The following is a 27278-nucleotide window of genomic DNA, read 5'->3' on the forward strand; positions in this document are numbered from 1 at the left end:
GAGAATGAGTAATTGCTTCAGATTCAAATTGCTGAGATCATTTGCATTTTAACAGGTCTACAGACTTCAAATCCCTCAAATGAACAACAGCAGTTTACCCATCTCCACAAGATGCAGTCATACCAGTGCACATGCACTCACATGAAAGTATCACACACACCAAGCTGCACTGAGGCTCTCACAACATGCAACTTGGTAGTGTGCAATGCCTCCACCAGAGCAAGCAGAATGGGAAGTGAAGAATGGTAAGTATGATCTACTCAGTGACTGGGATACAAAACTGCATGCTACTTAAGGAAGAAGGATGGTCAAATGGAACTTCATGCTCATGCAGTGTTTCTAAGTCTAGATGTTAGTTCTATTACTAGAAACATTTCAGCACAGTACACATGCACAAAAGCATATCTAACATAATGTAACCAAATGCCAATTTGCAGTTTTGTGAACAGGTTGAAAATAAAGAAGCCTTAATTGATATTTAATTCAAAGTCAGAAAAAAACATATAGAACATAGAAAAGTACAGCACAAAACAGGCCCTTAGGATTAAACCTCGGCACAACATCGTGGGCCTAAGGTAAAATATAATAACTTAACTTACACATCTCTCAACTCACTGCTATCCACGTACATGTCCAGCAGTTGCTTAAATGTCCCTAATGACTCTGCTTCCACCACTGGCAATGCATTCCATGCATTCACAACTCTCTACATAAAGAACCTACCTCTGACGTCTCCTCTATACCTTTCTACTAATATCTTAAAACTATGACCCCTTGTACCAGTCAATTCTGCCCTGGGGAAATGTCTCTGGCTATAGACTTTATCAATTCCACTCATTATCTTGTATACCTTGATCAGGTCTCCTCTCTTCCTCCTCATCACCAGAGAATAAAGTCTGAGCTTATTCAACCTTTCGTCATAAAACAAGCCCTCCAGTCCAGGCAGCATCCTCGTAAACTTTCTCTGCACCCTCTCCAAAGCCTTTGTATCTTTCCTATAGTAGGGCAACCAGAACTGGACACAATATTCCAAGTGTGATCTCACCAGGGACTTGTAGAGCTGTAGAAAAACCTCACGGCTCTTAAACTCGATCCCCCTGTCATTGAAAGCCATAATACCATATGCTTTAACAACCCTATCCATTTGGGTGACAACTTTGAGGGATCTATGTACTTGCACACCCAGATCCCTCTGTTCCTTCACACTGCTAAGAATCCTGTCTTTAATCCTATATTCAGCATTCGAGTTCGACCTCCATCCAGGTTGAACTCCATCTGCCATTTCTTAGCCCAACTCTGCATCCTGTCTATGTTGTGCTGCAGCCTGCAATTAGCCCTCGATACAATCAATGGCACCTCCAACCTTTGTGTCATCTAAGTAATGACTGCTGATGAACCAAATAGTTAGAGTTTTTTTTGAAAGAATAGACAAATTTAAGTCTGTCTAATCCCAGTTTAGTAACATAAAATTGCTGATTGGTGTGAGCCTACCGTATAGCTTCTTCGACAGACTGACCCACAATATTGGAGGAAGGTCCTGGCTGGGAAAGGGGTGTCAGACTGATTACCCATTTCACAGGTTTGTAATATTCATCATTGGAACTTAGGAGATAGAAGAGTGTAGTTAAGAAAATGACCTACAGGAAATAAAAAAACAGAATTAAGCCACATCAGAGCATTAGATAAAACAATTCTTGAACTAGCTCAGTATTAAAGTTGTAGTTTGTATTGAACAATTAAAACAATATAAGTAGAAGAGAAATTACTACAAATCATTTCTCATATACGTTTGGGCCATTAGCTCAATTAGTGTTGAAGAAGTGAGGAATTATTTTGGGATTCAACTACAATAGATTTCTCCTATTGCTACTTTCAATGAAGTATAAATAAAAAAAAAGTTTTGTGGTTCCTTATATTTGTGATTTCCTTTTTAAGGCAGTAAAAATATGGACAAATTACCCAAATCATACTTGCATCCAAAAAATTAATTATTCCCAAACCTCCTGAAACCTTACATTTCCCTGGATTTGGGAGTTTCTCTAGATCTTTTACATTGAAAGTACAGATGCAGATATGGCAAACTGCAAAGAGTAGAGGGACTAGAAAAAAAGGTACAAGAATGATGGATTTGATGGCATTTGTGGCTGTAACAATGTGGCAGAGTTGAGGTTAAATTTAAAATCTGAAAGCATTGCAATGCATCAGGTTGGGCAAGTCACAGCTCAATCTACACAAAAAAAATGGTCAGAATTGCCTATTACACAAGTCGTCCACTAGTTTATTGAATCCTACAATCTATTCAAAACATTAGTGAATAGATATCCTAAGTTAGGGGCTTGCATCTCCTGAGCAATAAAAGGGGTAAAATCTGAGTTCAAGGCATTGAACATCCACCTCTAGAATATCCCATACTGTCATTCTTCTCTATCATTTATTCCTTAATGGGCATAATCAGCAAGGCCAACATTTGCTGCCATCCCTAACTGCTTGAGAACAGTTAAGAGTCAACCACATTGCTGAGAGCATGACGTCTTTCTGCTACTGAAATCCTCATATGTGCCTGAGTAACCTTCAGACTTGATTATTTTAATGCCCTCTGATTGAGTTGCTCATTCTCCATTTGCAATGGTAAAAGCAGCTCAGGAGTTACATTACTTATTTTAAGTTGAGTTTCTTTCTCTGCGATACACTAAATCCTCATTAAAGCAGGGGACAGGGGTACAGACCTGCTGCAAATAACAAAAAAAATGTGATACCACTATAACTAACTATAACAAAGGCCTGTACAATCTGTCAGGATGGGCAGTTGGGAAATTCAGGTCTGGGGCTGATCTTGTAAGTAGGCAGATCCATGGATAGCAAATCTGCATATAAACAGAAAGTATTTTGTACATAAAGACCATTGGAATTTTTATATTAATACTGAAATTATCCTACAACATTGAATAAAGTACACCTTATAATGTAGTTCAACATTAAACTCCTTACCAATGAAAGAGCAAAGTTGAGAAGTGCTGTACCACTGTGGAACAGAACTGTCAATAAGGTGGTTGCAGTCGTGAACAGCAAACTCACATTTCGGCTCATCACAATCCACAGAGACTCCAATATCTAAGAAAATATAAATACAAAAGATCAGAAGTATTCTGCAGTCATGCCTTTGCCAAAGGGGTAGTTACCAAGGTCCCAACCGCTGAGGGCAATAAAATCAGACATGTATGGCAGTCCGAGGATATTACTCACAATATATGGAGAATGGATTAAGACAAATTTTGCTGAGCATAATCAATAGACATTGGAAAATCTCAATCAGCAGCAAATATTTCGGACAATGTTCAAATCAGCAGTCCTATCAATCACACAAAGTTTCTTCTTCCTTCTAGATAACCACCTTTATTCATGAAGAATTCAAGAAAGAGAAAGGCTAAAACCTGTTAGAAGCAAAAAGGTGGACCCAAAGCAGGAACTGAATTAATATCCAGGTCAAACATGCAAGTTTTTAGGTTTATGAAATTAGGGAACAAGCTTACAGAATGGGAGGAGTGGTCCATCAAGCCTGTTCCACCATTCAATAAAATTATGGCTAAACCTTCCTGTCAGCTCTCTATACCTCTCAATTTCCTCATACACCAAACATCTGTTCATCTCAATCTTAAGTGTATTCAAAGTGGTCTCCATAAACCTTAGGGACACAGAATTCAAAAGTTTTACAACCCTTTTGTGTGAAGAAATTTCACTTTGGGCCATCATCCTGGGATTGCCCCCATATTTTAGATTAGATTGCTTACAGTGTGGAAACAGGCCCTTCGGCCCAACAAGTCCACACCTCCCCGCCGAAGCGCAACCCACCCATACCCCTCTACATTTACCCCTTACCTAACACTATGGGCAATTTAGCACAGCCAATTCACCTAACCTGCACATCTTTGGACTGCGGGAGGAAACCGGAGCACCCGGAGGAAACCCACACAGACACGAGGAGAACGTGCAAACTCCACACAGTCAGTCGCCTGAGGCGGGAATTGAACCCAGGTTTCTGGCGCTGTGAGGCAGCAGTGCTAACCACTGTGCCACCGTGCCGCCCTTTGAAATAAGATTCTGAAAGTGCATTTATGTTGAATGCTGAGACATGTTTCTACTAGTCATGGAATCTAAAATATGGGGGCAACCCCAGGATGACGGGCCAATCATTTAAGACTCAAACAAAGTGAAATTTCTTCACACAAAAGGGTTGTGAAACTTCTGAATTCTCTGTCTGAGGTTTGTGGAGACCACTTTGAATACATTTAAGACTGGGATGAACAGGTGTTTGGTGTAAGTCTCCCAAGGATCCATCCTAGGTCCACAAGTGCATCAGGGACAGTAGAGATCTCAGCTTGGCTTTGTCACCTCCAGATTTGACTAGGTCAATATTCTGCTGGCTGGCTGTCTATTCTCCATGAGCTAGAAAACTTTGGGAGTTTATTTCAAATAGCTGCTAGAATCTAGCTAGCACCAATATCTTAACTTCAGTCTTTACAATGCCAAGCTTGTTAAAAGTTCATAGTCAACCAGGGCTATTTGTCGTGCAACTGGCATAACAACAGGAAAGAATTCAAAGATGATGTATTACAAGGTACCACATCAATCACGTAGAAGCTGATCTTATGCTTGAAGGTAACCTTATTGAGATAATCTCTCTTCCAGCAAGGATGTAAACAATAGACAGAAGCTTTTGCAGCTATGACTATTAAATCCACCTAAAGACACTTTTCATTCAAAGTATATAATGATCAAGGGGAATATTGTATGGCTTGCTGTTTTAATCTACAATATGCACCTTGTCGCACAATCAACAGAATTATCTGGAAGTCCCATGTTCTGAGGAAGCATCACCGGACACAAAACATTTAACTCTTTCTCTTCACAGCTACTGCCAGACCTGCTGAGCTTTTCCAGCAACTTCTGTTTTTGTTTCAGTATGAGGAGTTATGAATAGTGCTGAACATTGTGCAGTCATTGGCGAATATCCCCATTTCTGACCTTATGATGGAGGGAAGGTCAGTGATGATGCACCTGATGTTTGGACCATGGACACTTCCTGGAGGAACTGTTGCAAAATGTCTTGCAGCTGAGATGATTGACTACTACTCACAAACTATCCCACCTATCTTACCATTGACTCCAGTTTTGCTGGAGTCCCCTGATGCCACACAGTCACATGTGGCCTTGATGTCAACAGTAGTCACTCTCACCTCACCTTGAATTCAACTCTTGTCCAAGCCTGTTATGAGGTTAGGAGCTGAGTAGCCTAACGGACCCAAACTGAGCAATGTGCAGGTTATTGTTAAGCAAGTACTGATAGATAGCATTGTTGATGACACCTTCCATGAATATACAATTCCTTCATTTTGCACAGTCACTATCCCTATTCAGCACAGCATGGACAACTATTTCATAGTATTTCTGGCTTACCACCACAGCTTGTTCAGAGTGCAATTAATCAAGTATAAATATTACAGAGATAATAATGCAGGAAGTCAGCATAACTTTGAACACTTTAGCTAGAAGAAAAGTCAGGTAGAGGGGAAATTCCTTCTATTCTAAATTATACCATAATCCAACATCAAGTACTTCTACAGCAGTATTCTTTTCATACTACAAACATATAACTGAAAAAAAAGAACTCAACCATAAGTAAAAATGATTTTCATTTCAGCAGTTAGGGCTGGAGAGAAAACTAAGTCACAGAAGTGAAACTACAAAGTGCAGACGAATTAAAGAGTCATAGAGACGTACAGCATAGAAACAGACCCTTCGGTCCAACCAGATATCCCAACCCAATCTAGTCCCAGCATATGGCCCATATCCTCCAAACCCTTCCTATTCATTTACCGATCCTGGTGCCTTTTAAATGTTGCAATTTTATCAGCCTCCACCACTTCCTCTGGCAGCTCATTCCATACACATACCACCCTCTGCGTGAAAAAGCTGCCCCTTAGCTCTCTTTTATATCTTTCCCCTCTCATCCTAAACCTATGCCCTCTAGTTCCCGATAGGAAGGAGACCAGAACTGCACGCAATATTGTAACAGTGGCTTAACTAATATCCTGGACAGCCGCAACATGACCTCCCAACTCCTGTTCTCAATACTATGACCAATAAAGGAAAGCATACCAAACGCCTTCTTCACTATCCTATCTACCTGTGACTCTACTTTGACGGAGCTATGAACCTGCACTCCAAGGTCTCTTTGTTCAGCAACACTCCCTAGGACCTTACCATTAAGTGCTAAGATTTGCTTTCCCAAAATGCAGTACCTCCCATTTATCTGAATTAAACTCCATCTGCCACTTCTCAGCCCATTGGCCCATCTGGTCAAGATCCTGTCGTAATTTGAGGTAACCTTCTTTGCTGTCCACTACACCTCCAATTTTGGTGTCATCTGCAAACTTACTAATTGCACCTCTTATGCTCACATCCAAATCATTTATGTAAATGACAAAAATAACTTCCTGTGCCTACAGCGCTAGAGTGGATCGGAGGGCTAATAGACCGCTGGTGGGTTGTTAATCTGATTAAGTTTACTCTGTAGTTCATTCTGCTCAACATGACGCAAACTCATCTTTTCTTTCAGGATTAATTTCAATTATCAGATGTTTCACTGCAAGTCTGATTCTAATAGTGGCTTGTACCCAGAAATAAGTGTAGATATTAAAAGAAAACTGCTGACTCAGGACTGTGATGCGTGATAATGCATGTCAATTACAGCCAGAAATTTTCCAGTGCTGGACATTCACCTTTAACTCCAAAATGTTGCCTAGTTGAGGTATATATGCCTTGGCTGTCTGCTTCAGACTCCTAATCTCAGTTTAGCTAGGTGTAAGCCCTAACGCTCAGTAATTGTGGGCACTCCTCAGAATGATTACTCTGTCAGTTGACAGAGAAGGAAATGAGGTAGAGACTGCCTTGACATCAGTCCCATCTCACTTGCATCAGTTTTTCACTTTGACATTGCTCATAAGAATATCCTTCTGCATTATCTTTCTGCTTTACTCCTTCCCTCACTCAGCAACACCAAGAAATCCTTGTGCAACATGTGGGGACAGAGGCTTCACATTGCTTTTCCCTCTGCTTTGCACTGAAAATTCCCTTCTCAAATAGAAGTGAGGGGGTGGCATTGAAAACAAATATGCTGTTGGTTCAAAAAAGTTATTTTTTGTATGTTTAATTTTCTATTCACATTTCACAAAACCATACTGCACTCTGTGCTTGGATTGCACTTTTGATCAGAAAGTACAAATGAAGCTGGTCAGGTTAAATCATGTCTAATTTTTTTTTCTCCTAGACGGAACACACTGGAATGCAGTCTGATCGTTTTAAAAAGCTGCCAAAAACAGAAAAGCTATTTAGCCACAGCTAGTACATTTTGAAAAATAGAAAACCTACCAAAGGATTCAAACTCAAGTTTGAGTCAAGAACATTAATATGAAGCTAAATAAAGTCAATTTATTAAATATTTAGCCAGAAATGTAACAAAAATGTTTCATCACAGGAAAACTTCACACAACTACTTCTAATTCCAACAAACATCAATAGCAACTTTCAAATATTCAGAGGATCACAAATAGATTCAAGTTGGCACTATGCAACTGCAAAGAATTGTATATCACCCTTCAGGAGAGGAGATGTAACATCTTCCAGGCTAATAATACTCACTGCTCCTAGGAAAATGGCTCACAGAAAAGTCTGGTTCTCAGTTTGAGGCGCCAAAACTTTTACTAATAAAAAGTGGTTGTTAAATGCAAATTAGTTACTTCATCTGCATGCTTTAGTAGAATGGGGGCATTTTAACATTACTAAAATGTTAAGGCATTTTGGACCCTTAATTCACAGTCCAGGTAATGGGCAATCTAATCTGTGCTTTATAGGAATGTGTTGCTTTGCCATTTAAGCATATTATTACAATATATTTTATAAATTGGAACGCATGTTATTCCCATGGAGCGCTCATGGATAGATAGAATGTTCAGAAATAAGACTAGGCAAGACTTTGATTGTCCAGAGTATTGTAAGTAATTGTGGCCAGCACCGAACTCTGACATTCCACTAGTTACATGTCCCCATCTTTTATTAGCTAGTCAATTCTCTATACATGGTAACTACTATCTCCAATACTATGGGGTCTTTGAACTATGTAGCCTTACATATGGCACCTTAGTGAACTCATCTCTTCCTCAAAGTTACTTACTCTCTTAGAAAGTAACTTCCCCACTTAATTTTTTAATCTTCTGTATTTTAGGAAGTGGAACTAGGTGGATCTAATTTATTATGAGATCCTTGATTGGGGTTAACCTAGGTCAATCAGGGAGCCCTAGCTGACCAATATAAACAAGATATTCAGAATCTCTTCACTTCAGGGATTGGCTCTGAACTGGCTGGCTGCAGCCAGTGCACTATACACATGTAGATAAAGGGTGACAGTGATGGGATACCAGCCTCTGTGCAGCTATTCATGTATTTATATTTTTTACCTGCTGAGATATAATAATTCACTTGTAGAGTAACATTATTACTAACCAAACATAATAAAGCCATTAGAACAAATGTTTTAATTCCAAAGTGAAATTGGAGATCAGCAAGAAGCAGTTCCTTAAGAGTTGATGCTAATCACAACAAGAAAACATTAAAGTCCATCTCCGTTATGTGCTGCACCCTACTGGTGTGAGTGAAACCAAATGTGGTACAAGACAATTTTTAAGATCTCCACAAGCAGGGATCAAAGGTTTCCAAGGACCGTTAAAAATCATGCTTTGTTGAAAATTTTAGGAGTTTTAAGTCTTTTAGACTCTTAGACTGGGGATAAAAGGGAGGGGAAAATTAAAGACAAAAGAAGATAGTTAATCTTATTGACAATCCAAAATTGCAACTTGCATGAAAACATACTTTTATAACAGTTTCATACTCGAGGTGGGAGAAAGTAACTGCAATAACTCAGATCAATAACGGCAACAGCAGTGAATGCTCAGATGTTCACTGCTATTACATAATGGGACCCGGAGAAGGTCTCAACCTCCCTAAATGTGGTACTTACCTAGAAGAATTGAACTCTTGAATTAGCAGAATTAAGCTTACAGGCCTCTACGGAAAAAAAAACTCCCCAAAACTGACGTTGATTTTGGTTATTTACGACTCGATGCTCTATACTTGCAACGATTTTTACTGAATCTTCCAGCTGCCATTAAACACAGATGTAGGACCTTGATTAGCAGTTGTAGCTGGATTGGGAAGTACTTAAAAATCCTGCCACCCAGGTTAAAAGATTTAAGAAACGTAACCCTGGTCCCTTCAGCCCTGATGCTGTTCCATCCTTCTTAATCTAATATAATTATATCTTTCTTGCTCATATTTATGTAATTTCATCTTAAATGCTACAATATTGATTACTTCATTTAGACTCCTACATTTTAAATAGACATTTTTCTTAAACACCCTACTGGGTATATTAATGATTTGATTTGACTTGATTTGATTTATTACTGTCACGTGTACTGAGGTACTGTTAACAAGTGTTGTCTTGTGTACTTTGCAGGCAGATTGCAGTATTCAAGTGCATCAGGGTAACAGAACAGAGTGCAGGATACAAATGTTACAACTACAAAGGTACAGACAGAGAGAGAGAGAGAGAGAGAGAAACATTAATATTTAAGAGGTCCATTCAAAAGTTTAGTAACAGCGAGTCAGAAGCTGTTCTTCAACCAGAGTGCATATATATACACAAACATATATATCTTGTGCCCAACAAGAGAGGGATGAAGACAGTATAACTGGGGGGGGGGGGGGGGAGAAAGAGGGATCTTTAATTATGTTGGTTGCTTTCTCAATGCAACAGGATGAATACATGAAGCATGAAGTCAGTGGATAGGAGGCTGGTTTGTGTGATGGACTTGGCTATATTCACAACTCTGTCATTTATTTCTGTCTTGGAAAGAGGACTTGCCATACCATACTGTGATGCATCCAAATACAGATGCACCATAAAAAGCATCCTAAAAACTTGTAACCGCTCTTATGAATATGCTGAATTTCCTTAGCCTCATCGGAAGTAGGAGTGTTTGCCGTGCTTGTCAATGAGTGTGGATCAGGACAGATTGTTGGTGATAGTCATTTCCAGAAACTTGATGCTCTCAACCAACATCACCTCAGCACCATTGATGCAGATGGGGGCATGACCTCCACTCAGCTTTCTGAAGTCCATAATCAGCTCCTTTGTTTTGCTGGCATTGGAGAGAATGTTGTCTTTACACTATACTGTTAAAAGTTCTATCTCCTTCCTGTTGCAAGTTCTAGTCTCTTCCACACAGAGGAACATCTTTAATTCTTGCTCTAAAGCTTCCCTCTGCCCTAACCTTGAACTAATATCTTTGCCTAGTTTCTCCACCTCCCCCATGCCCTCTCCAAACTTATTTGTCCATCAGACTCACTCCCTGTTCCATCTATCCTCTTCCCACTAACCTGACCTAACTCCCTGACTTTATCTCCAAGTTTGCAAACATTAACAATGGTAATTTTGCTTCAGGTTAAGCTTCCCAAATCCCAGACTTTGACACCAATTTTGTATCTTCAACAAAATACTTCCTTTATTAAATATACAATAACTTTACCAGAGGAAAAAATTAAAAATGTAAGCTAATAAATATCTATACTTTAAACCAGAAACAAACTTTTTAGTCTCTATTCACAAAAAAGGCAGACATAAATAATTACACGATCAATGAAAGAAAAATAGTAAATACTGGCCAGATTGCTTCTATGGTTTTCATAATGCTTCACAGGTCTTTTTTATTCACTCTCAGGATGTGGACATCTCTGGCAAGGTCAGAATTTACGAAAGGACATTAGTGAATCGACATGGGTTTCCCCGACAATCGACAACAGTTTCATGGTCATGATTAGATCCTTAATTCTAGATTCCTCACCGAATTCAAATTCCACCATCTGCCATGGCAGGATTTGAACTGGTTCCTAGAACATTAGCTGAGTTTCTGGATTAATAATCTAGTGATAATACAACTACGCCAATGCCTCTCTACTAACGTAGATGTGGACTCCTTGATTGCTTTTCTAGAGATGATCAAGGTTACTTTATCAGTTCAGTCACATAAAGGCAGTAATATTTCTAATTCAACTTTCTGCTCTTTGGGCTTCCAAAAGCTGGAAAGGGAGATTTGGCAGGTAGCTTTCAAATATTCATGCTGTATTGTTAGCAGCCAAATATTTCTCCTCGGAAATTACAGGTTTAAAAAAAATTCAACTTTGATCCTGCCCTGAGAACCTGAACATAATATAGTGTGTCTTTCAGACCCATCGGAACCAATTTCCAGGTACTGATCTGGTTAATAGCCAACTTCTGCTATCTGTTTAAACACAGTGCTCCTCCCGTGGTCACTGTGTCTATAGGAACCCTTTTAAATTAATAATCAGCCTCAAATAACCTCCATTCCTGGCCTTACAAACAAACAAAAGCTTGTTCAGTCTGTTCTTTCCCTTTTACCACAAGCTGTTTCCCAAATTCCAAAAGTCATCTTTTGCTCACAATTTCTAGTTCACAGCTCCAAATCGCAATTGATAAAAAGAATAAAAATAAAAAGTAATGAAAATTTAGCAAGGACTCTGACACTCATAATACCTGACAGGATTGTTATGAAGGTAACCTTCATCCTCTCAACCTTTTGGGAAAGCAAATCTTAGCAGGACTTATACTCTTAATGGTAAGGTCCTAGGGAGTGTTGCTGAACAAAGAGACCTTGGAGTGCAGGTTCATGGCTTCTTGAAAGTGGAGTCACAGGTAGATAGGATAGTGAAGGTGGTGTTTGGTATGGTTTCTTTTATTGGTCAGAGTACTCAGTACAGGAGTTGGGAGGTCATGTTGTAGCTGTACAGGACATTAGTTAGGCCACAGTTGGAATATTGTGTGCAATTCTGGTATCCTTCCTATTGGAAAAAGATGTTGTGAAACTTGAAAGGGTTCAGAAAAGATTTACAGGGATGTTGCCAGGGTTGGAGGATTTGAGCTATAAGGAGAGGCTAAACAGGCTCGGGCTGTCTTCCAAGGAACGTCAGAAGCTGAGGGGTGACCTTATAGAGGTTTATAAAATCATGAGGGGCGTGGATAGGATAAATAGACAAAGTCTTTTCCCTGGGGTTGGAGAGTCCAGAACTAGAGGGCATAGGTTTAGGGTGAGAGGGGAAAGATATAAAAGAGACCTAAGGGGCAACTGTTTCCACACAGAGTGGTATGTGTATGGAATGAGCTGCTAGAGGAAATGTTGGAGGCTAGTACAATTGCAACATTTAAAAGGCATCTGGATGGGTACATGAATAGGAAAGGTTTGCAGGGATATGGGCAGTGTGCAGGCAGGTGGGACTAGATTGGGTTGGGATATCTGGTTGGCGTGGATGGGTTGGACCGAAAGGTCTGCTTCCATGCTGTACATCTCTATGATTCTTTATGTTTGCTTTTGACAAGGTTGACCACATCTTTCTCCAATACCTCTCCACTGTTATCCATTCACACAGAACTGCTCGCACCTCATCTAATTCTTACTTTTCTAGTATCACTTGCCAAACCCATCTTCCGGATTCTGCACAGTTACTTCTGGTTTTCACTAAAGTTTCAACCTGAGCCCTCAACTATTTCTTAACTACATATAGGGATAAAAAGCACAGAATTAGTTTCCACATCCAGATCTACACCGCTGTCACCTTACTCTCCTCCTCCATCATCACTAAAGACCACGTTGTTTATCTGACATAAAATACTGGGCGAACGGAAACTTCATCAGATTACATATTGGAAAGACTAAAACAATTCTTTGTGTCTCAGCTCCCAATTTCTTTCTCTAGCTACCAAAGTCACTCTTGTTCCTGGAAACAGCCTGACTCTACATTAGTCTGTTCACAATTTTGTGTCATAACGGCTACAAGATCAGCTTGCAACCACACACTCATGGACACACACTATTTCATCTCCACAGCATCACTTAACATCACTAGTCTCAGCTCATCTGCTATAGAATTCTTTTGTTACCTTCAGACTCAACTGTTCCAACTTCCCTTGGCTGCCTCCTCCATGCTACTTGGTGTAAATTTCAGGTCACCCAAAGGTCTGCTGCTTTTTGACGCAATAGAGTCCTGATTATCAGTTGTGCATATTAACCTATTATAGAGGGGCATTAGAAGGGCAAGGAAGAGATGTTGAATTTGTACAAAGACTTGTTAGACCTCAAGTGGTGGACTGTGAATAGAGAAATCAGATGCCCTGGTGCGTCACTATACATTAGTATACAGGCGTAGCAAGTGACTAAGAAGGCAAATTGAATGTTGGTGTTTATTCCAAGCGAAATGTATTAGAAATTAAAGGAAGTTTTACTGAAACTGGTACATGGCGTTGGTGACACCGCACCTGGAGTGCCCAATCCAGTTTTGGTCTCTACTTGAACAATATTAAACGCCTTTAGAATCAGTTCAAAGATGTTTATTCTACTCCTTCATGAGATAAATGTTGACTTAACCAATGAAGAAAGATCAAAGACATTCTGCCTCTTCAGAAGGAAAGGGATGAGGCCAGAAGTGCATGTAACAGATTAAGGGCCACATTGGCCAAAGTGACAACCAAATCTCAGTTGAGGAAAAAAGATCTGAAGCCTAGTATAGAAGATTATATTGTCCACACAATTATAATGGAGACAGAAACTGGGAGAATGAAATAGTATTCTTAAAGGAAATGAGGTGTGAGGATGTGCAGTCAGTGAACAGTATTAGTTGATGATCTATCCCAAGAAAGGGAGACAGAGGTATCAAAGGAGGAATAGAAATTGATATGAGAATACATTGAGTTCTGCTATAACACACTAGTTCAATTCTCATGCAGTCGTATGTTTTCTAAAAAAAAAAAATCACATAATAGGAGCACCATTTAAACTAATGGGGCCAGAATTGCATTATAACCAATACAAGCATTAAAAGTACGTGCTTTAGAAATAGTATCCCCAACTCATCAATCTCATTATAATGAATTCACATTAACAAAACGTGCATTATAGCACAATGACCTGTAAAAGCAGACCATGCAAAGGCAGGAGAAGTGTGGAAATTGGAACCAAAGTCAATTAATTTTTCTAGTTCAGGGCAAAAACAAGAAGTGGCATTAACACAGCCTTCAATATACAGTACATGAAAAAGAAGGGAACAATAGGGCCCAATAGCACTTTAATTGGTTTTATATAATTAAAACTAAGGAGACTACCATGATTTTTGTGCAAACTCACATTATAGAAAAATCACACTTTAGAAACAGCATTTGAAGTGAAGGTGAGGTTACCTGCATTACAGCCAACACATTTTAAAACTATGAGCTTTAGAAACAGTGTCGTCAATTCTGCTATAATTCCTCATTATAGCAGAAACATTGTATTTGGAAATTGTGTGCAGAGGGAAAAAGAGATGTTTCAATTAAAGTTTGCTACGACTTGTAAAGACTCCACAGCAAGACGTGAATGGGAGAGGATAAAAAGGTGCAGGCGAAGAGATCTACCTGCAGCGAGACCAGCAGCTGAGTGATGTCACTAACTACAACATGATGAAAGTGCATGGAAATCAGCTGATAAGTGACTATTTCTGGTTTTTAAAGTAATAGTAAGGTCTCCAGTTAGTGTTTAGGTCTCCAATTGTTTTCTTGTCCCTTTTTTTTAAAAAAAGGATAGCTTACATATAAGATGGATATTAGTGTAAAAAAAAAATCAACTGCCAGGGTACCATAATTGCATAACCTACAGAAATACAGGAACTAGAATTTCTCCTGCTTTAAATGGTTTTAGAACTGTAGACCTAGCAGTGGGTTTTGAACAAAAACAATCAAAAAATAATCTTCTCCCACTTTTAAACTTCACTCCCTTGACACTCATTTACTTCATGGGTAATATTGTTAGTGAAAAGGACCTGCAGTCTACAACCCAATGGAAGGTGCATGCATTTTTCATGGCAGTGATACTTCCAGAAATCTAACAAGAGGGAAGCAGTAATGTCACTGGACTAGCAATCCAAAAACCCGTCTAATGGTCTGGGGACGTGGGTTCGAATAACACCATGGCAGAAATTCAAAAGCTGGTCTGACCATGTAATCACCCAAGAAACAAATTTGCGATCCTTACATGGTCTGGCCAAATGCAACCCTAGACCTACAGCATTCTGGTTGATTCTTAACCACGCTCTGAGAGGTCCTATTTAGCAATTCAGTTCAAAGTCCCCAGCCAGCAGGCCCATATCTCATGAAAAAAAAACGATAATAAAAAAATCAATAAATATCAATCTAGGAAAACGAAATAAATCAACAGCAACATTCACAGGAGACCATCTTTAATTGCATATCTGTAGTGTTGTAATGTCTTATGGTTATTTTATAACTATAACTCTACTACAACAAAAATGTATCTATACATATCTATAACAGTGATGAAATGTCCCAAAGCACTGCACAGTAATATTATTAAACTAAGCTTGACACTAAGCCACTTCAGGAGGTAAAATTAAATTACCAAAAGCTTACCTCTTCTATCAAGCTTTAAGAAATGCCTCTGTGTGAAAAGAAAGGTAGAGAGCTGAAAAAGTTCAGGGAGGGAATTCCACAGCTTAAAGCTTAGGCAACTGGAGGCACAGGTACTAATGGCACAGCAATTATAATTAGCAATACACAAGAGGCTAGAATTCAAGGAATACAGATATCTTGGAGGGCTGTGGATTTAGGGAATATTACAGAGATGGAGAGAAGCAAACCTATGGAAAGATTTGAAAATAAGGATGGGGATTTAACTTGTCGAAGATCCAATGTAGGATAACAAACACAAGAGGTGATCAGGTTTTGGGACTTGCTGCAAATCAAGGCATTAAATTTTGCATGTCCTTAAGTATGCAGAGAGCAGAGTGTGGGGGGAGCCAGCCAGGAGTACACTGGCATACTGGAATCTAGAAGAAACTATGATATAAATAAGGGTTTTAATAGCAGTTGAGTCGAACTTCCAAGGATGCAGAATAGTTTTTTTTTGCCAATCTAGGCAATAAACAACAAATTGCCACTCAGCATGACTATTTGTTGCCTAATAGGTTACATTTGTTGAACATTTCCCATATTTGTAAACCTTGGAAGAAAATATTCACTACAGATTTTTATTTGACAATCTAAAGTGGTTTATGGAATTCTGCCCTCCTTCCTCTGACAAATATGGTACATGATTTAAGATATGATGCTCTTCTAAGTAGCTCTTCATGGGATGGATTAATTCTATTTCATATACTTAAGGTTACAATCATGGAGACCAAACGGCAAATGTACTTGTTGAAACAGTGGCAAAAATTAATTTTATAGTGATATAATTTTTTGAAAGCCTTTTCTAGAATGTGGGCTGAAAATGGGTTGCTGGAAAAGCGCAGCAGGTCAGGCAGCATCCAAGGAGCTCATGCCCAAAACGTTGATTCTCCCGCTCCTTGAATGCTGCCGGACCTGCTGCGCTTTTCCAGCAACCCATTTTCAGCTATGATCTCCAGCATCTGCAGTCCTCACTTTCTTCTCTAGATTGTGGCCTATTTTAGCAATGCAAAACTGAAGCAGCTTAGATTAGTTACTCATCTCATTGAGGCATCTTATATGAGAGAACTGCAGTATTGTCTAAATTTTTTAAAACATTTGTTGGCTCAAAATCCAGGCAGTACCAAACAGTACTGTGGGAGACCTTCACTGCAAAGACTCCAGTGGTTCAAGAAGTGGTCTACTTTCTTAATACACTTCAGATGTGGATGTGAAAATAAAAATTGACATTTAGATACATTTTTATTTAAAAGCCAGAAATATTGTATTTTGAATTTCATTAAACAATTATCTTGAGAACTTATTGTTTTATGATACTGAGTTGTGAATCTACTCTCTGGTTTAAGCAATTTCCTTCCATAAACCCTGTTCTGTTTGCTCCTACCAATTTATTAACGGAACAATACATATATCATGAGGGGGACAAAGGAAGGAATAATCAGAAAAAGGACAGCATTCAAAACAAATGCATAAAGTAGCTTAAATAGAACAATAAAAAATTACTAAACATTCTAAGTAAGTTACTTACTACAGAACTTAAAAGAACATATGGTACATTTTAAACTATGCTGCTAAGGCTTCAGTCTCAGGACCTTATTACAAAAATAGCATCTCTATTTTTCACTAATTTAAGATACTCACAGAAAGAAACGTTTCAATGTTCTCATGAATAAAAGAGGCAACATCCTGCCAGTCCAAAATGTCTCCAAGCCAACTATTTTGGCGATGGATAGTGAATTTGTGACCTTTGTGTCTTCCAGAATGAGTTACATTCTAAGGAATGAAATAGAAATAAAATGTAAAAGCAAATAATCAAAATGTGCATTCTAGCAAACTGTTCACTATTTTCATTAACTTCAATCACAATAGGTTAGTGGAAAAGATATGTGATATTGAGCTCTGAGTGAAACCTTCAAAGTAGATGAGAGGTTAGTCAAAGGATAATTTGTAATGGGAAAGATGTCCTGTTTGGCAAATGCTTAATGGAGAATCTAGGAGGAGGAAGTGACCACACGAGGCTAAGAGGTACAAGAAATAGGACAGAGTGGACATTAAGAGATAATGAGACAGAAAATGGGAGATAATGGTAGGGAAAATGAAAGAGAGCAGAAAAGGGAACATGTTGGATGGGGCACTACAAATAAAGTCCCATGAAGTGTACTGCACTTTTATTTTGTGGCCCATCTACAGAAAAAAAAATTCTATTTTCACTGGTTTTACATGTTAAGAATATTTATGATTCAATTTAGGAACATTTCTTTCTTTTCAACACTCACCTTCACAAACCAATTATGATACAACCTGTCCCATAACTCCAGCACTTGTTTCTCGATAACTGCTGTATTGTTCATCTTGTCTCCCAAGATCTTATGAAGCTGAACATTCAAAAATGATAAACAAATAATTGAATAAAAAGTTAAATATGAAGTAAAACTTAGTATTAAGTATTTTTAAATACATTTTCTTAGAAAACATTCCCAGGAACTTTGGTGGTGATCAGAGGGTGACGACATCATGAATAGGAAGCAATCAGAAATATATTCAACGAGAACAGTTTCAGAAGGTTTGTTAAGAGGAGGAAGAATCTCTTTTCAATTACCTCCAATGCCAGGATATTCTTTCTGAAATGTGGGATCAAAATTGTATGCAGTGTTTCAGGTGCAGCCTCACCAGGACTTCCTTATTTTTAAACTCAACCTCCAGCAACAACGGTCAAAATTCCATTTGCAACGTTAATTACTTACTGCACCCGTGCAAACATTTTATATCTCTTGCATGAGAACATCCAGAGCCCTCTGTGCTACATACTTTTATTTTGTTTTATGACTTTCTCCATTTAAATAATAGTCTGCCTTCTGATACTTCCTGCCAAAGTTCATGACCACACTTTCTACATTAAACTTCTTCAGCCAAGCTTTCCACTCATTCATCCTATCTATGCTACCTGTATAACCTCATCACAACATTCCCCACCTACTTCTGTACCATCAAACTTGGATACATCACACTTTGTCCCCTCCTAAGTCACTAATATAGTAAATAATGCAGGGTCTAGGAGTGATCGTTGTAGCACTCCACCAGTTGAAAAAGATCCATTAATCTGACAATTGTCCTTTGTGTTAACCAATCCTCAAACCATTCTAGCATTTTACCCGTGTACTGTGAGCTCCTGTCTTGTGCAATAACCTTTTACATGACACCATACTGAATGCCTCCTGGAAATCCAAATGCTCAACATCTACCAGATCCACTTTAACTCTTTATTATCCTCAAAATAACCTCTAGAAAAGTTGGTAAAAATGATTTTCCCGTTCACAAAATCACGTCGACACTGTCTGATTGCATTAAATGTCCTGCTATTTCTTCCTTTATAATGGGCTTGAGTATTTTCTCCATGAGTAACTGGCCGATTGTTTCCTGCTTTCTGACTCCCTCTCTTCTTGGGCAGTTTGTATAATGTTAGCATTTTTCCAATCTTCTAGAACCCTCCCAGAATCCAGTGAGTTCTCAAATATTTTGACTGGCGTTATCCTATGTAATGCAATTACCAGATGTAAGTGATTCAAACAATGATGAGGGCAGGGAGGATAACAACCTTAGATTACAGGAGGATATAGATGGGCTGGTCAGGTGGGCTGATCAGTGGCAAATGGATATGCAATACGGATAAGTGAAAGGTGATACATTTGGACAGGACAAACAAGGCAAAGGATTACATGAACAGTGGAACCCTGGGGATAAAAGGATGTTTGACAATTGGTCCCTTAAGGTAGCATATCAGATAGCTGAAGTGGTTCAGGCAGCAGATGGGATACTTAACTTTATTGGCTGAGACATATAAAGTCTAAGAGCAGGTAGGTTATGCTTTACCTGTAGAAAACATTGGTTAGGCCACAGCTACAGCACTGTGCATGGTTCTGGAACAAATATTATAGGAGGGAAGAGATTGCACTTGAAAGAGCACAGAGGAGATTTACAAATATGTTGGCTGGGCCGGTGCATTTTAGTTATGAAGAGAGATTGGACAGATGCTGCTCGTGTTCCTGGAGCAGAGGAGACTAAGGCGGACATGATTGTGATATATAAAATTTGTTGGGGGGGGGGTGGGGGGGGAGCCATAGAGAGAATGGTCAGGAAGAGACTTTGCCTCTTGATGAGAGGATCATTGCCCAGTGGCATTGATTTAAGTTAAGGGGCAGACAGTTTAGAGGGAATAAGAGGAAAAATAAATTCATCCAGAGAGTAATGGGAATCTGGAACTGACTGCCTGAATGAGTCACAGAGGCAGAAATCCTTATAACATTCAAGAAGAATTTAGATATGCACTTGTGAGTCAAGTGCTAGAAAATGGCTTTAGAATCGTATTATGGACCAGACCACTCCAAACTCCCTCAAAATATATTAAGATAGCCTAGACCCCAACTTCTTATTTTTAAAGGCAAGTGTGAGGCGGTGCGTTCTGGATGCAATTTGATTGGTCAAATAGGCTTGAAGTAAAACACACTTTAGCCTTATACTATAGTTAAAATACAAACAAAAGAAACAATTAACTTTAAAAGAAAACTTAACAGAATAATAAACTTCCCAGTTTCCCTGAATGTCAATACCTCCAACCCGTGTCTTCTGACATCGGCAGGACTAAGGAGCCAGGAGCTCTAGGATTCCATGAGTGCTTTGGAGCATCTGCTGATTTAAACAGTGCAGTCCAGTGTAAATGCTGGAGCGATGGCAGTGCAATCAGCTCAGTGGAATCCATTCACATGAATCACAACTGCCTAAGTTACAGTAAACTTTCAGCATTCACCACTATTAGGACAAGACCTAGGCCATTTTGAAATGGTGATTTGAGACATTTGAGAAATTTCACTCACCTTTTCTTTAAATTTCTTTTTTGGGGAAATTTGGAAGTGTTGAGAACAGAATGGTGTTGCAGAATGAGACATGGAGAAAGTAGAAATTGCTCCAATACGAATCAATGAGGTCTATGGTACTATTTGTGAGATTAAGTGCCATATTTTACTTCACACCAGATGAATCCTAATTGCAATTCTGCCTTTGAACCGTTCACTAGCCTCTTATATGCCAATTGAACAAAATTAAATGTTCATGATGAGACTTAAGGTTAATACTGTCCTCAAATTAAACTGTATCAAATATTAAAAGTTAAAATTCTAGCCTTTACCTTGTGGGTTATCCACTCTCTTCCATACTGGTACACATTGTTAGCAGCAGAATTTAATGCTTTCTGGATGACCTGTGCCTCAGGAAGCCAGCTGAAACAGCAAAAATGATAAAGCTGAAATGTTATCAATTGTTGTGTTATGCAGATTCAATGGGAAGGAAGAAAAATTCAGGATAGAGAGAAAAGATAAAACAAATATCTTTAGTCTTGCAGCTTACTTTGCCCACTCAGGATGGTTAGCAACAGTCTCATTAATCAGGCTACTAGTGACTTTGATCATGTGCACACTTTCCTCGTGGACCTGCAAACATAATACACATTTCAGAACCACTGAAGTGGAAGCAGAAACAAATGATTAGTTCAAGTATTTTTAACAAAGTAATTTCTTGTCAGAATTGATCTAATTTTTTTCTTGATTTAATACCATAAAGAGCAAAAATTCTGGATGAAGACACGAGCATCTGTTGAACAAGATGACTCATACAAGTCACACAGTCGGCACATTGTGCTTTGCTTTATAATGGGGTGATATGCAACAGCCCTGTCATACCCTTTATAATTCTGGTCCCACTCTGTCACTGTTTTTTTTAATAAAAACGTTCAAAGTAGTTCCACAACCCACATCAGTAAAGAGGCATTGAGCATTCAACAACAACTTGCATTTGGGAGAGAGTAAGGACTGCACATGCTGGAGATCAGAGTCCAAAAGTGTGGCGCTGGAAAAGCACGGCGAGTCAGGCAGCACGCGAGCAGAGTTGACGTTTCAAGCATAAGCTCTTCATCAGGAATGTGGTGGGGCCCAAGGGGGCTGAGAGATAAACAGGAGGGGGCGTGGGGTGGGGAGTAGGAAGGTAGCAAGGAATATTATAGGTAGATGACGATGGGGGGGTGATTGCGAAAGGTTGGAGTGGAGGGTGGGGCAGATAGGTGGAAAGGAAGATGGACAGGTAGAACAGTTCAAGAGGGCAGTTGTAGGGTTGGATCTGCGATAAGGTGGGGAAAGGGAGATGAGGAAACTGGTGAAATCAACATTAATCCTGTGTGGTTGGACAGTCCAAACCAGAAAATGAGGCATGCTTACTCCAGGCATCAGGTAGCTTGGTTTTGGTAGTGGGGGGATGTCCTTGGCTGAACTGGTCCACACCCTCAACAATTTCTCTTTCAAATCCCCTCATTTCCTTCAGGCCAAAGGGGTAGCCATGCACACCCGCAAGGGCCCCAGCTATGCCTGCCTATTCGTCGGGCATGTGGAAGAGTCCATCCTCCACAGTTACACGGGCATCATTCTCCACCTTTTCTTCCACTACATCGATGACTGCATTGGCGCCACCTCATGTTTGCATTAGGAGGTTGAACAGTTCATCAACTTCACTAACCCTTCCACTCTGACCTCAAGTTCACCTGGGATATGTCAGACACCTCCCTCCCCTTCCTGGACCTCTCCATCTCCATTTCAGCCAACCAACCCAACATGGACATCCACTACAAATCCACCAACTCCCACAGCTACCTGGGCTACACACCTCCCACATCCCCTCCTGTAAAAACACCATCCCTTACTCCAAATTCCTCCGCCTCCACTGCATCTGCTCCCAGGAGGACCAATTCCAATCCAGAACATCCCAAATTGCCTCCTACTTTAAGGACTGCAATCTCTCCTCCCACGTGGTTAACAATATCCTTCAACATATCTTCTCCACGTCCCCCACCCCTCCCAACCATGACAAGGACAGAACCCCCACGCCACCAACCTCCGAATATAATGCATTATCCTCTGCCATTTCTGCCACCTACCGTCTGACCCCACCACTAGAGATATTTCCCTCCCCACCCCTTTTACATTGCACAGAGACCATTCCCTCCATGACTCCCTCATTAGGTCCTTCCTCCACCAACCCCATCCCCCCAAAATCCTCCACTGCCAGCACCTTCCCTTACCACTGCAAGAAGTGTGAACCTGCTTCCACACCTTCCCCCGCCTTCTATTCAAGGCCCCAAAAGATCCTTTCACATCCAGCAGAGATTCTCCTGCACCTCCAAACAGCTCATCTACTCTGCCTGTTACTCTCGATGTGGTATCCTCTGCATTGGGAGACAGGATGCCAACTTGCGGAACGCTTCAGAGAACATCCCCACCATCCTGCGGCCGAACATTTGAACTCAATTTCACCAGTTTCCTCATCTCCCCACCCCAACTTCATCTATCCTAGCTATCTTCCCTCTAACGCCACACCTCTTCCATTTATCTCTTAGCCTCCTTGCCCCACCATCCCCCACATTCCTGATGACTCTTGTCGACTCTCCTGCTCCTCGGATGCTGCCTGACCAGCTGTGCTTTTCCAGAACAACTTGTATTTAGCAGACCAAAATTGGCGTGACATGCTGTGTAGAAACAAGACAAAATTTCACACCAAGCCAATGCAAGGGAAGAGTAGGATAGGTTATTAACAGTTAGTCAAACATGTGCACATTAAGAAACATTTCAAGAGGAGGAAAAGGGAATGAGATTATTTAGGGATGGAATTCCAGCAATTAAAGTCTAAACAATTGATGGTATGGTTGAACAAAGAAGGAATAAAGAAATTTGGGATGTACAAGAGGTCAACTCTGGAGGAACACACAACAATCAGAAGGATTCGATTGGCGTTTTCAATGATTGGGAGGGCCAGGGTCCTTCACAAATTAAGACGACATGCACTTGAAAGTTAGAATCCTGTAAGTCTCACTTGAAGAGTCTGAAAATTATTTCTGGGACTTTATCTCTGAGCATTTCAACATTTATTGTGTTTATACAGTCAAGTTTTATTTTCATTTTAATCAGAGCAGTTCACCGAGGCAGAGTGTATATAGCCACTGAACTGACAAAGAATACATAATTACTACATGGCTTAAGAACAATAGTTTTTTTTTAAATGGCCTTTTATTCATCCTCGTTAAAAGATTAAGTTAACTCCATTTCCCCAACCTACTGAGGACTTTGGGTTAGGATGCACCTTTCATATCCATCCGATTCCTACCATTTTGCATTTGCTTATGTAATGGCACTCGTTATTGGCAGTACATCAAATGCATAATACACAACCCAGAGAATGCAGGTTTGGCAGCATTCGTTAACTCACAAAAGAATATTACTAATTTCCATTTAGAAGATCTGAACATCTCCAATTTGATATCAAACCAGTCCCAGCATTTATGATTATACTAATTCACTAACATTAGGAAACAGATGGAATAAAGGCACAGGAGCAGAACAAAATTTTAAAACAATCGATCTTACGCCAAATAAATTCTCACATAATTTAGTGCTCGTCCAAACAAAGATTGTTACGTAATTACAGGAAGTTTTACATTGTAGATTATAAAAAATTGGAGAGAATGAGATAGGTACTAGAATGTGACCTAGTGGATAAGCTCTCCTTATCAAGTTCTGAGGAAGGATCACTGGACCTGAAACATTAGCTCGGATTTCTCTCCACAGATGCCACCAGACTTGAGCTTTCCCAGCAATTTTTGTTTTAGTTTCTGATTTCCAGCATCTGCAGTTCTTTGTTTTTATCTGTCAATACTGCTTTTAAATAGCTCACCTTAGATCAGAGAAGATACAAAATGTAGATAAGATAGTCAGTGTGAACTAAAACAAAATTATATTAAGGAAACATGGAAGTAAAAAAATACATTCAGCATACTCTGTATCAAGAGAATATACAATCTTTCCAATCATTCGTTTGCAAACTGTACCTTTGCAGTAAGTAAAAGAGCCAGCAGTAAAGTTCCCATAACCAGTAAAAAGATGATAAAAATGCTGATCAATTTATCCAGTGATTTCTCCAGACAAAAAATAATCTGCAGAATACAAGCAAAACATTGATCTCTTGGATGGAGAATGTACCATTTCAAAGACAGAATTTAAAATATCTATGCTACATTAACAGCAGGAAGAAACTTGTGCTACAGGAACATGAGACTATGAAGGGACTTGATAAGGTGGATGCTGATAGTCAATGTTTTCCCTTTTGGGAGAGATTGCTTTTGAACTCCACACTCGTTCCACAGTTTCTCATTTCAAACAGAGGGAGGATTTTTGTTTCCTCTCAAAAGGACCATTACTCTATGGAACGCTCTTTCCCAGCAAGATCATTGAACATTTTTGATACTAAGATAGAGTAATTCTCTTAGATTCTGGACTTAATGTAAACAGGAAAGTGGAGGCCACAATTAAATCAGCAATGACTTTATCAAATGGCAAATCAGACTCAAAAGTCCAAATGACTTACTCCTACTCCTAATTCATATAAATGTGCATATCTGTCAGTTAACCAGGCATGAACACCTATTAAAATATTTCATACAAAGCCCATTATGATCAGGTATTCCATCTTGGCTTTGATAAATGTCCAATAAAATCAGAGTAACAGCATATAACAGTCTCGAGCTGGTTTCTGGTTCTTTGGCATTTGCCTTAATGCAGTTTCACTGTAATCAATCTTGAAATGAAATATGATTAATTAAAAACAAAAATTGTTGTGTGAATATTAAAGTAAATTTCTCTATGGCATACCAACGTACTTTTTAAATTGCACTTGATTTTTGAAATGAAAGAAAATTTCCATTTTATTTTTGCATTCAATTTCATCTGTATTCCCAAAAGACATGCATTGAAGCTCACAGCTCTCCATAGGTAATGTTAACAAACAGCCTCAATTTGTCTACTTTTCAGAAACATTAACCAATGATAAATTTCAGCAACGCATCAAATTGGACACAAGAAATATTCAGTCGTAATTAGGTATAACACGTTAGTTTTGACAAAGGTTAAACATCTGAAACAAAAACCCCATTTTCTCTGATTTACTTCTTAAGCATTTCCAGCATTTGTTATTGTTCTTTGTTTATCTACACAAATAAACTGCAGTGATTCAAAAATGTGGCACACCACCACCGTCTCGTGTGCAATAAATGCTGACCCAGTCAGTGATGGTCACAACTGGAAATTAAATAAAGAAAAATATGGATAGATTGAGTGAGTGGGGAAAAAAATCTGGCAGGTGGAATATAATGTGGGAAATTGTAAAGTTATTTACTTTGGCAGGAAGAATTAAAAAAAAGCAGAGTATTACTCAAATGGAGAACGACTGGAATTCTGAGCTGCAGAACTATCTAGATGTGCATGAGTCACAAAAAGATAGTATTTAGATGTAACTCATAATCAAGACACACGATTGAATGTTATCCTTTACGATGAGAGGAAGTGAACACTAAAGTAAGGATATTATGCTTCAATTATACAGGGCATTGGAGAGACCATTTCTTGAATATTGTATACAGTTTTGGCCTTTTGTCTTGCTTAAAGTTGAATGTTAATGTGTTGAAGGTGATTTGGAGTGATTTACTAGACTGATACTTGGAATGGCTGGGCTCTCTTAACAGTCTAGGTTGGACATGCTGAGATTGGAATATGGAAGAGTGAGAGGTGACTTGATTGCAGTATAAAAGATCTTGAATTGTCTTCACAAATTGGATGTGAAAAGGATATTTCTCCTTGCCAGTCAGTCCCGACTAAGGAGCACTGTTTTAAAATTAGAAACATTTTAACAAGAAAATGTTTTCTGAGGGTTGTTTAACTTTGAAATTTTCTGTCTCAGAAGATGGCATAAGCAGGGATATTGATATTTGTAAGGCAGAATTATTTTTAAATGAAACTGAATCAAATGTCATTTGGAGTTGATGGGGATGTGGAATTCAATATGCAAGCAGACCAGCCATGATCTTATTGAACAGTAACACTGGCTTGAGCCAAATTACCAACCTCTGCTCCTTTCGTGTTCATAAATGCACTTCAGCTCAGGAACCGAGATCTCTGGCCAGGAACACACTGTAACTCAAGTTAAAATGACAGTGGAACCATTCTTGTGTTTGTCCTGATGGGCTTCAACAACTTTCCTCTTTTCAACTATATCAATTTCTGCATTAACAAGCAACTGCTACATTAACTGCTTTTATAGTCTATCCTTCTCTCCTGTCTTGAACAGAGATGTTAAATGGGCTAACTTTCCTTCCAAAGCAGAATATGGATAACTAAGAATTGTTAACAATGATCTGTGCCTCTGCTGTGTCCTGACCACTTTTGAAATGTTAACGTGCAGCCATCAAGAACATCATTAATTCAACTTCTGTTATGCTTCTGCTCATCATAACAAAATAAGGCATTGTCAAATAAAACTGAAACCTCATGCTTCATCATTGATGAAAATGCATTGTTAGGCATGCAACTTGACAATCAAGAAAATTAGCATTTTGGTTAATAGTCCACAATGCATTTATATTTACACGTAACAAGCCTTTAGTTTCTCTTACTCTTAGCACTGAATTTCACGAAACAGCTACAATGCTGTGCCTGCATTATGAACAAAAATGTTTCCCTCAAATTATCTATTGCCAAATGCATCAAATTAAATTAAGTTAGATTTCTTTTTT

General features: G+C 39.1%; 1 protein-coding gene across 2 annotated transcripts in view; it reads right to left on the minus strand.

Annotated features, from left to right (window-relative positions):
* tmem245 (transmembrane protein 245) overlaps positions 1-27278 on the minus strand; it is a 116459-nt gene that overhangs the window by 46350 nt on the left and 42831 nt on the right. For both annotated transcript variants that reach the window (XM_072575567.1, XM_072575565.1), the window contains 7 exons: positions 24543-24647; positions 21023-21105; positions 20805-20895; positions 17899-17997; positions 17264-17395; positions 2989-3111; positions 1492-1637 (listed from right to left, as the gene is read on the minus strand). In XM_072575567.1, coding sequence (XP_072431668.1) covers positions 1492-1637; positions 2989-3111; positions 17264-17395; positions 17899-17997; positions 20805-20895; positions 21023-21105; positions 24543-24647 — 779 coding nt within the window. The remainder of the gene's footprint in view (positions 1-1491; positions 1638-2988; positions 3112-17263; positions 17396-17898; positions 17998-20804; positions 20896-21022; positions 21106-24542; positions 24648-27278) is intronic.

This window comes from Chiloscyllium punctatum, chromosome 8, assembly GCF_047496795.1.
Source record: "Chiloscyllium punctatum isolate Juve2018m chromosome 8, sChiPun1.3, whole genome shotgun sequence".
NCBI classification, from domain to species: Eukaryota; Metazoa; Chordata; class Chondrichthyes; order Orectolobiformes; family Hemiscylliidae; genus Chiloscyllium; species Chiloscyllium punctatum.